General features: G+C 40.0%; 1 protein-coding gene across 4 annotated transcripts; it reads right to left on the reverse strand.

Moving 5' to 3' along the window:
• Window positions 1-2005: 2005 nt before the first annotated feature.
• LOC143293750 (secernin-2-like) lies at window positions 2006-11993 on the reverse strand. 4 transcript variants are annotated; one of them, XM_076604962.1, is made up of 7 exons: window positions 11867-11993; window positions 9655-9845; window positions 8134-8321; window positions 7511-7716; window positions 6603-6812; window positions 5555-5847; window positions 2006-3845 (listed from the first exon to the last, which is right to left on the reverse strand). In XM_076604962.1, the coding sequence occupies exons 2-7, from the start codon at window positions 9805-9807 to the stop codon at window positions 3621-3623; spliced, it is 1275 nt and encodes a 424-aa protein (XP_076461077.1). In that variant the 5' UTR covers window positions 9808-9845; window positions 11867-11993; the 3' UTR covers window positions 2006-3620. The 4 variants fall into 4 exon arrangements, with proteins under 4 accessions (XP_076461077.1, XP_076461076.1, XP_076461075.1 ...); XM_076604961.1 differs by having other exon boundaries at window positions 11859-11923; XM_076604960.1 differs by having other exon boundaries at window positions 11762-11889.
• Window positions 11994-12032: the final 39 nt, after the last annotated feature.

The raw sequence follows: 12032 nt of genomic DNA on the forward strand, positions 1-12032 counted from the left end.
GAGTCGGGCAGCAGAGTTTTGTATGCGCTGAAGGGACTGAATGGATGAAGCAGGCTGACCAGACAATAGAGAGTTACAGTAGTGAAGGCGAGAGAGAATGAGAGAAGCAACAAGTCTAGATGTTGCGTCAGTGGACAGATATTTCCGGAGGGCACTGATGCGCCGCAGTTGACAGTAGCAGGACTGACATGTCTGACTGATAAATTTTTGCATGGACAGTGTATTGTCAAGGACAACATCGAGGTTCCTGACTGACGTGGAAAGAGGGATGGATGTACTGCCAAGTTTGATTGTGTCAATTGTGATGGAAGACAGTTTTTGTTTAGTTCCTATGATCATTGCTTCAGTTTTGTCCGCGTTCAATTGTAACTTTTTTCGAGTCATCCAGTTTTGAATGTCCAGAAAGCAGTTGGATGTTTCTTGCAAGAGCGACAATTTTTCAGTGGTATCACTCTTCTGGAGTTGAGTGTCATCAGCGTAAGAGTGATGACTGATATTATGGCGGTTAATAATTTCAGCGAGAGGAGCAGTGTACAGCGTGAAGAGCACTGGGCCTAAAACAGATCCCTGTGGGACTCCATGTTCGATTTTAACGGGTTCAGATTGGAAATGATCAACAATGACAGACTGGAATCGATCAGTGAGATAAGATTTGAACCAGTTTAGAACAGTGCCGTTGATACCAAATGTAAAATGAAGACGGGAAAGAAGGACTGAATGGTCTATCGTGTCAAAGGCGGATGACAAGTCGAGAAGAGTGAGAAGGGAAATTTTTCCCGAGTCGGACGTTATCAGTAGATTGTTCAGAATGTGGAGGAGAGTGGAGGAGCATGAAATAAAAGGAAATACAGAATGCCACACAAAGCAGACAGAGAAAAAACAGCAAGACAATCCACATAACGAAAACCAAAACCTCATTATGACTGGAAAATGTAATCAACAGAGTATCTTTTAAATCAAGACTGAAATATATGCAGCGTCTGCTAGAAGGAAGCTTGTGACAACGCGTTCCACCACCACCACAATCACCAACATGAATTTTCACCACTCAGACAAAAAAATAAAACCAGTGACCTAATAATCCAGTACTTTAATGTCTACAGTGTAGTTTTCTTAAACACAAACTTCAGTCAGTATACACATCAGTCGCTGAATTTTTCCATCAAACACAAATCACATTAGTGGCATTATGAGCAAGCAAACACAGTATCCTTTTCACAACTAAAGCACATACACACCAACAAGAATACTCATTCACTAGATTATTGCAACAATTGATTGACTTATTAGCATTGACAAATCATAAACGTCCATAACAAAATATTTAAAAACATCAAGAAGCCAATTTGAAAATGAGACCGAAAGAAAGTATAAAATGACTCAGAACCTGTTAAAAGAATAAAACCTTATTTGTAAGAGGAATCATGTGGAATCCTTGAGATTTATCTTTTTGAAAAATCTGTCTGAAGGATCACACACTATTCCTCCAGTTTGAAAATGTTGTTCACGGATATAAACTTATGCAAATAACTCAATCTATTTCACAGTCTTTTCTTTTTGCTTTTCCAAGTTTCAGTTTCAAGAGTGTCAAAGCGTACAGACTGATCCATATATGCTACACCACATCTGCTTAAAAAAAAATATAAGAAAAAAGAAACAGATGTCTGACTGATGCATATACCCAATGCATTGGTCAGGCCATAACAGCCTCCCCTAGGTTTGTATAAAACATTAATATAAAATGAAATAAAATAACTTATTAAACTATTCAAATATTTTAACACATTAAAATATTACACAATAAAAGCTACACAGAAGGTAACTGATTGAAACAAAATAAGAATCAATTGCAACATTTGTGATCAAACATGTACATTCCATCGCATGACATCTTTGTAAGCCTTCACTGTCACACAGAAATGTAAAATAAGGTGAGCAATGATAGACCACCAGCCAACTGGAAAGTAGTATCGAATCTCATCGAGGTCAAATTTATCTCTTTCGGTTAGCGACATTTAAGGAGTTTTCTTCTCTCTTTTTTCATCAGTCATGAAGATATATTTTCTTCTGAGAATAGTTGCAATCTACATGTGATGTGTGATTCAGGTGAATAAAAATGCTGATTTAATCACTCCAGACAACGAAAATATCACAGAACAAAGAACTTATGTTTGAAGTAAAATACTGGAAAATCATCAACGGAAATTGCAGACAGTATATCAAATAAGAACATTTAAACTACAGGTAGAGAATTAGCACAACATTTTATGTAAACAAAACATAGCACCTCGGACTATATGTCAGGCTTTAAGTGTCAACATAAATAAGTAAATATGTTAAAAACGAAGACAATAGTCACGTTGGTGAGTCATTCTATCATGACTAAGCAGAAGCAGGAGTCACATAAACAAAACATGACAATAATACGCTATTTTGCCACGCCAACAATGAGTTGCCAAAGCAAATTCCATCCATATTACAGAAGACTGTTGAGACATCAACTGTCACTGGATATACAACCACACTGATGGAATGCTTCAAATACAGTAGCTGACGCAAATGTCCACATTAACCACAGATTTGAATATCAAGACAAAAGCCACTGATGTACCATACATCCATACACACAGCGAAAAACAAGACAAGATCAAAAGCATCATTTTCAGAAAACATAAATTTTGATTCAGTCATACACACTGCACATAGCAAAATGAAAAGGGAAGACCGTGCAAATGAAACAAGCCTGCGCAAATCAAATCAACTATAAACATGTAAACAGAAACCCACATGTACAAATCTGGTTTGAATGGTTTCTTTTTTACATTCACATCTCACAAATCAAAATGACTGCACAAGTAGAAAAACACATGTGCAATATTGGTTTTACATTCACATCAACCAAATTAAAATGATTAGATCCACTTACATGTATGTGAGTATGAATTCATATACCCCATACATTCAAATGATGTAACAAACAAAGCTTTTACCATTGAACATCCAAACAAACATTATCATCCTCAAACTGTATTGCACAATCAGCCAATGGCAACATATAACTAATTTCATTCTTCATTCTAATCACAATAAAAACAACATCAAAGCAATGTTGATAATTTCCAATTAAAAAAAAAAGAAGTACAACTGGTGTTTTCATAAGCAACTGCAAACCATCATTTTGTTTATATCAAATTTTTTAACAGACCACACAAAAAAAAAAAAAATCTGGAATCAAATTTTTTTTACACACATGAGAGGGAGAATAAGGGGAAATCCTAAGTCCACATAAACCTGATCTGGGTGAAAAACAGTCTTCAATGAATTTTGCACAGAGCTGTTGAGAGGGAAATTGGGTTTTTTTATGTGTTTTTTTGGTTTTTTTTTTAACAGAAATCCTAAGTCCACATAAGCTTGATCTGGGTGAAAAACAATCTTCAATGAACTCTGCACAGAACACAGAACTGTCGAGAGGGAAGTTGTTTTTTGTTGTTTTTTTTATACTAAACCTCAAACTACCAGGTAATTTATTTTGGGGGGAAATTTCTACATTATGCTCCATATGGACTTGGATGTCAAAATGAAAGAAACAAAAAAGCAAACAAACAAAAACAAAAGGACCTTCACTTGTAAAAGTTGAGCTCAATCTCGGCCATGTGCTGAAAGATGCAGGCCACTCTGGCGTTCGCATGCTCGTCAAACTTCTTCAGCAGCTCCTCCATGTCGTCGACGCACTTGTCCTCCAGCTCTCGCAGGTTGGCCAGGAGTGCTGTGCCCTTGGCGTCCTCCTGGTCAAGCAACTCTCGCAGCGTCTCATGGCCACGGTACAGGGCATGGCGCCGGTCCACCTGACACACACACACAGAGATAGTGTACCCCCGAAAACTGAGTATGGCTGCCTACATGGCAAGGTAAAAACGGTCATGCACATAAAAGCCCACTCATGTTGTAGGAGTTGCAGCCCACTAATGAAAAATAAGAGTATTACGTTATGTTGTGCTTTTTTTTGCTTTTTTTTATGAAGGGGAAAAAACACCACAAAACAAAAACATAACAACCAATAAACAATAGCCAAAGAAAACAACACGACAAACATTTCACAAGTTCATATTACACTGTAGTACACTGCAATGGCCAAAGAAAACAACACAATAAACATTTCACAAGTTCATATTACACTGTAGTACACTGCAATGGCCAAAGAAAACAACACAATAAACATTTCACAAGTTCATATCACACTGCAGTACAGTGCCTCCCCAGCTCTACCCCTCCATACACTACACACTCACACCCACACTCACTAGGAGAAAAAGAGAATAAGAGCTCAAAGGGGGAATGGGAGGGGGTGGAGAGAGAAAGAGTGAGAGAGAGAGAGAGAAATGAAACAAAACGTTTTTATTTCTTGAGGGTAGTGGAGAAAGCACAGCTGCTTATTAAGTTATTTACATCCAGCCCTCAAGAGAGAGATGGATCCTGGAAAATGGGGGAGGGAGGGGGGAGAAAGTTCAGCAAACTGGTCTGCAATTACTAATTGCTATCACTGTGTTGTATTGTATTGCACTGCATTGTATTGTATTGTATTATACTGTATTGTATTGTATTGCGTTGCATTGTATTGTATTGTATTGTATTGCACTGCATTGTATTGTATTGTATTGTATTGCTGTAATGCTGTGCCTTGTTTTGTGGTGTACTGTATTGTGTTGTACATGATTGTATTATATTGTACTGTATTGTACTGGGCTGTGTTGTATTGTACTGTATTGTGTTGTACTGTGTTGTTGCACTGTGTTGTGTTGTATCAAGTTGTGCTGTGATGTGTTGTGTTGAATATATTACTATTTCTTACAAAATCTCTTTCTCTGCAAAATTCAAACTGCTTTTCCCATGAACAGCTGCTGCTATGGTGCATCACCACCCTTTCTTTTTCTTCTCTTTGTTCTTTCTGCAAGTGTATTTGCTTTACTGTGGAAGTGGATTTTCTGAAGCATTTGCCAGGGACAACCGTTTTGTTACCGTGGGTTCTTTATCCAGTACCAAGATCATGCTGCTCACAGGACCTTAGTTTATCATGTCATCCAAAAGACTAGCACCCACATTACCACTCAAGAGCTAGTGCAGCAGCAGGGGGAGGGGGCGTATAACTCCCTGCCCCCCCACCCCCCTACCCCGTATAGCATAATCAAAATAAATTAAATTCTATATACATGAGAACTTTCTCAACTCTTTCACTACAATTCAGTTTAGAGTGCAACATTCACTATCCTACCACAGAAAATTAAGAGCAGTTGGTCTGCATATAAAATATGACCTATCCTACCACAGAAAATTAAGAGCAGCTCATTCGCAGATAACCAACCCATGATCTAGTCGCATTTCAGCTATATCGGTGCTCTACCCGCTTTTTGCTGAAATACAATATTGGCGGTGAAAGGGTTTACGCTACGGAAACATAATGTTGCTCAAATAGCTTGTGCAAACCAGCTCTGAGGATAGGATGGTGATAGACAAAAAAAAAAAAAAAAAAAAAAAAAAAAGACACCAAGAAACATACCTGGCTTTGAAAGCGCGGCGTTTTCCTCACTGGATCATCATCACCGAACTGGGGCGACACGGTCGATGATCCGATGGACGCCCCCGGTGCGAAGATGAATGGCTTGTAGATGGAGGTGATGGGGTTGGGGGTGGCGGTGAACCAGTGACAGCAGGGGGTGGGGCAAGCGGCGGAGGAGGCGGGGCTTAGCACTGACACCTGACTGCCGGTGGACACGAAGCTGCCATCCTTCATGCAGATGCCGCTCTCCTCGTCACGCAGGATCTTGAACATGTCGCGCGCACCGAACCCTCCTGTTTAACAGGATCAAAATCAACAAGGTGTCATTTCCGAGAAAAGAAGAAAACATAACAAAACAAATTCTTGATTAACAACGGAAATGGCCAACCAATAAACATGCTTTGTTTTCCATCCAGTTCACACCCTAGAGAGGTACTACAGAAAAAGAAACAATTTGTAAACAAAAAAATAGTTTTGATTTTTTAATAGAAATTATAAAACATGTATCAATCTACAAGCTTTCAATCATCAGATCCTGTGTTCCCCTTTCCACTGCTACAGGTAGATACAGCCTATGTCTTTCAAGAAACTGAAAATAGAGGTTTCTCTTTCGTTTTGCTGTTGTGTTTTGTCCAGATAAGGGGTTGCTATGATACCTAATCATATTTATTTCTAAAACTTTGATTTTCCAGTTAAATCATGTCCCTACCACTTAAATTTTCACTTTCACACTCTGTGATCTGGCTCAAAAATCTGAAATGCAAATTCAAAATGAAAAAAACAGCACGACTTCCTTTTTCTTCGCTTTCCTGCAAATGCAAGTTTGGGGGAATGCACTCCTTACCCTTGAACAAGACAAGGGAAGTAACCTTGTCCATGAACTGAAACCAAGGTGCTGACTAGTTCAGTGAGTTGTCTCCTATCATCTACTGTCCATTGGTTTTTACACAATTGTGTTATTGTCATTTCACAAGCGAAAGAGAGAGGGGGGGGAGAGAGGGAGAGAGAAAGAAGAGAGAGGAGAGAGTGAGAGAATCAAAGCACTCACCTGATGAAGACAAATCTTTCAGCATCTTCAAACCGTGGCGGTAGCGGAAGGATGTCTGTGAGCCATTTTCAGAGAACACTTTGGTGAAGTGGAAGGGTCCCATATCGTCCTTGTACAGGCCTCGCTTCTTGGCCTCCTCCACAAGGTTTGCTGAGGAACGGTCAATCTTGGTGCCAATGCTCAACTCGTTGGAGATGTTACGCACCCCCTCTGCCCACACACACAGATACACAGACATGATGCATATTTTCAGTGTGGCTGTATGATTACAAAATAGTTGCTTCAATGATTATATATCAGTCAAGTTTATGCTGTTTATTAATTGTTCATGTAGTCAGGAGCCCAGATGATGATTTTTTTCCTTTTTTGTTGCTAGTTGGGGTTTTTTTGTTGAGACTTGTCAAGAATCATTAAATAATCTAAAGAGATTGGGGAAGGGAGTTTGTTGCTTGGGGGGTTTTAACCCCTTTAATTTGTTTCGGGGGTTATCCCTTTTTTTTTTCCTTGTATTTTTCAATTTCTGGTGTACGTGTGTGTCTGTAGAGATACATACCTGCTGCTGCACTGATCTGAAATGGATTGCGCTATATTCTTGCTTCAAGTTTCTGTTCATCAATGCACTTTTTTTTTTCTCAAGAAGAATAAATGTGTGACCGAAACAGATAAATAATCAGTAGGACTGAACCTACAAACCAGACCTTTTGAATCAATCCATTGTAACCAAAACATTCTTTGCATCTATAGACATGCCCTTGCTTCTCCATCAGGCACATGCACAAGCACATAAGTGCATTCTTGCATGTAAACACAACAAACATACACCACAATACACACACACACACACACACACACACACACACACACACACACACACACACACACACACACACACACACACAGCCCTTTACCTGTGACATGCTCAGCAGCCCAGTAAGGCCCTGCTGTTTCCAGCACCCAGGCACTGGTGGCGTCAGCAATAAGAAAACTGTTGTGGTAGCTCCACGCCTGCTGGCCTGGCTCCTCGCTGCAGGGCCCCCCTTGTCCTGGCTTGTCCAGCAGCTGACCAATCACATCCACCGCTTCTGATGCTGAAGAGGCCCGTTCAAGGGCCAATCTGAAATATGTTCAAATAATATAGGACAATACAGCAGTTTAGTACAGTTCAGTTGCTGAAGGGGGCATCACAGTATTCAGTCAAATCCATATATGCTACACCATATCTGCTAAGCAGATGCCTGACCAGCAGCGTAACACAACGCCCTTAGTCAGGTCTTGAGATAATACAGCAATAGGAAGAAACAAAATGTACATCATAAACATCATGTAAAAATCATAGATAATAAGAAACTAACAGAATTTTCAATTCAAAATGGTTTTCTACAAATAGGATCTTTAGTGAAATTTTCTATTGGTCTCAAAATGCTTTCTTTTTCTATTTTTTAATATGAGATATTTCTGAGTAGACGGCAACCTTAAAAAATGAAAAATAAAAACATTATCCAAGAAGGTGCAATGTGTTGATGTCACTCACCGAACCAAGTCCATACCCAGAAGTTTTTCCTCCAGGTCTGAGGGACCGTTCAGTTTGGTCCACACAGCCTCATTACCCACACACACACCCTGGTCGTTGGCCCCCATCTCTGCCCCCCACATCCACGCAGGCTTGCTCAGGATCACGGCGTGGGTGTGGGACACTTGATCTATGCTGATGTAGGTACACTGCACACACACACACATATCAGGTATGTTCACTGCAGATAGACAATGTGCAGATATGATGTAGGAACACTGCTCAGTCATGATGTATACATACATTACAGATACATGCACAGAAAGGTTATAGGTTCACTTCACATAAACATGTGTGTACATTGCACACAGATGATGTATATAGATCTACAGATGTTATGCTCTGAAAAGGGGCTGGGAGAGGGGCAGGAGGGGCAACTGGAATGAACTTCCTCTTTCGCTTCGTCAAGTCTCCACACTCAGCTCTTTCAAGTCTGACCTTAAAACCCACCTCTTCCCAAAACAGTCTCCCTTCCCTGCCTCTTCCTTGTCTTCAGTTTCTCCAGTTTTAGAGTTATGCATGCGTGTGAATGACTGGTGCGAAAGCGCTTTGATTTGTCTCTGCACAAGATTCAGCGCTTTATAAATACCATTATTATTATTATTATAGGAGAAGAGGGCTGATTTCCTTTTTGGAGGAGTAGGTTTCTGTTTCTGACAGAAACAACAACAAATGTCATATGGATATGCTGATGGAAATCCAAGCCATGGATCACAACCAGTATCTTAGAGATGTGTGACACCAGAAGGACAACCAGTATCTTAGAGATGTGTGACACCAGAAGGAGCTTAAAACCACAAAAGAAAACTGAGAAAGGGAAGGAGAAAATTAGTGCTATAAAGAAGTAGATCAGTCATGAAGTAAGAAGCAAAGGAAAATTGGACTGAACTGCAGTGTGAAGACATTGAGAACTGTGAAGGCAATGACACACAAAAAAAGCCTTTGGTCTTGGAATTGTAAAAAAGAACTGACCAAACAAACATAAGGTAAAGTCGGCACCATCCATACAAAGATGGCAACTGTCTCATACAGGAAAAAGACATCATAAAAAGATGGACTAAGTGTTGCTCTGACCTCTACAACAAACACAGCAAGGGAGACCCAAGTGTACTAAAAGTTCAAGACTCATCAAATAAGGATGACTTCCCAGTACTCCATGAGGAGGTTGTAACAGCTGTGACATCACTCAGTGGCAAGGCTGCAGGCATGAACACCATCCCTGCAGGGAGGCAGCAACTGACATTTCAACTGCCATCTGCAACAAAATCTGACACACAGGCGTCTAAGTGGCCCATGCCATGGACCCAATCATTTACCATCACCCTCCCCAAGAAAGAAAATCTCCTGCACTGCCAGAATTACCACACCATCAGTTTAATCAGCCATGCTAACAAAGTAATGCTCAAACCATTACAGCCACAAACACTGTAAAGTCACTGTCAATATAATCAGTACTGAATTAATAAATCCCTATTTACTCACCTGCACCTTACTTCCATCAGGGTGATCAGCGGCTGGTACAAACACCACTTCCTGTACCTCAGAACCAGGGCGATCAGAGTTCTTTCCAAAAATGACACGCCCATCTGCAGTGGCAGGTGGCAAGGCAACAAAAGTGTCACAGGATCTTGCCATGGTACTTCTTTTAGGCTGGCTTGCTCCTGTTTCAGTATCTGCAAAAGAAAGAAAACATGAGTGCCCAGGATCAGACTCACGTAACTGATTTAGGGTGTTTTTCTCTCTGACATACATATGCATACTCACAGTGGCACACACACTAAGACACAAATGCAGCCAGCCACTCTTAACCCACAGCTGGAAGCCACTCAGTACCTATTCCAACCACACCACGTTGATCAAACCCTGGTACTGTTATCCTCTATAAGATATTGTTGGAGTCATCCTGCATTATGGCCTTCTGGAGGAAAACATAAACACCTCAGCCAGAGTCAATAAAGCTTTGGGCACAGGAACCAAAAGGTATGCTTCACTGAAACTAAGGAGCTGACATACAGGGCCATAGTCCAGCCTGTCATTAAGTGCACCTTCACTGTCTAGAACCACACTCCAACAGGCTGACTGGATATTTGTTTTGAGAAGCTCCAATGGCGGGCAGCCAGTTTTTTCATGGACTGACACAAGCAGTGCCAGTGTTTGACATGCTCAAAAAGTTCTAATGGCAACACTTGAGGAACATGTACCACATACATACCACCAGATTTGCCATGCTCTTCCAGATCCACAAGTGGCTCACATCTGTGAAAGGTGCTAATCTCAAGCCAGTACCTGCTATATATCTGACATAGACACCATCTCCAACAGAGCCAAGGTATCCCACATTGCACTGATTATCAAAGCAATTCATTTGGTCTATAGGCTCAGCTGGCCATTGGAGGAATAGACATTCAGTCTATAGGCTCAGCCGAATGTCAGCGAAATAGGCATTCAGTCTACAAGCTCAGACGACTGTTGGTGGAATAGCATCTCTTAACCCCTTGAGAGCCTGAGGATGGAAAATTTCACCCCTTCAAGTTGGTTTGTTTTTTTTAAAGCCCTAAAACTGAAATTTCCATCCACATGATTGTGGGGATTTTCCAATTGCAAAATCATCTAATTTACATATATATATATCATTACCAGATTACTACTAGATAGTGTGTTCATTTTCATTTCAGGGAAAAAAAAGTATAAGTTACATATGCTATCGGTAATGTCCTATTCAAGCAACCTAAATTCCTGGAGCAAAATCCATGGTATATTTCATGTATATATATTGCATTGCAGGCATGAAGAATAGCATAAATAGCAATCATCTGACCTTTGCCATCCAGTCTGAGTAGGTAAATTCTGGTGTAAATTGCCTGAAAAACCACCACCATAACCCCTTACTAACTTGATAACGACATCACACACTTTCTTGTAACTGCAATTTTGTCGTCATAACCCTTTACCTACCTGATAACAACATTAGACGCTTTCCTTTTCAGCAGTTACAAGAAAGTGTGTGATGTCATTATCAAGTTAGTAAGGGGTTATGATGGTGGTTTTTCTAGCAATTTTTACCAAAATTTACCTACACGGAGTGGGTGACAAATATCAAATGACTGTTATTTATGCTATACTTCATGCCTGCATTGCAATATACACAAAATATATACTGTACATTTCGCTCCAGGAATTTATGTTGCTAAAATTGGACATCACCTATATCTTTTTGCAGTTTGCTAGCTGATTTTTTTTTTTTTTTAATTATTACCCTCCGTGACCAAAACATCCCTTGGAAAATAGCTGTCACTGAGCAGACAATAGACTTGGTACTAAAAGGGTTAATAATGATTCATCAAAATCAATACATCTTTCTTGCGGTTACAAATTTTGCCAAGGTGTTTTAAAGCATTAATAGCAGACCCGTACATGTTGGATTTCAGGTTATAACCTGTTGTATACTATTTCTTTCTTTTCGAACGATGAAGACATAAGAGAAAGGCGGCACCTGAACAAATAAAAACACCGTCTTAATCACAGGGCTGTGACACCGGGTCCCGTGACACCAATCAGTCAGGCTAAAAACAAAACTTTGAAACTGTACCTTATTTAGATGTTCGACCAAACAGTTTTGGGTTGGGTGTTAATATCACTTCTGATGTGTCCATTACATAATACATGCACACAGTTGACGTACGCACCCTCTCACCGTTCTCTTGCCACTTTCACAATATGTTTATGTGCAGACTGAAGATGGAGGCAAAATTCAGTTGTTTTGAGAATAATGAACAAAAATATCAGTGGGTAATTCTAATCCCGTAGTTTTACAATGTTTGCTACAAGAATAACTAGTCAACCGTATGCTTATCAACACG

The sequence above is a fragment of the Babylonia areolata genome, chromosome 19 (genome assembly GCF_041734735.1).
Source record: "Babylonia areolata isolate BAREFJ2019XMU chromosome 19, ASM4173473v1, whole genome shotgun sequence".
Lineage (NCBI taxonomy): Eukaryota > Metazoa > Mollusca > Gastropoda > Neogastropoda > Buccinidae > Babylonia > Babylonia areolata.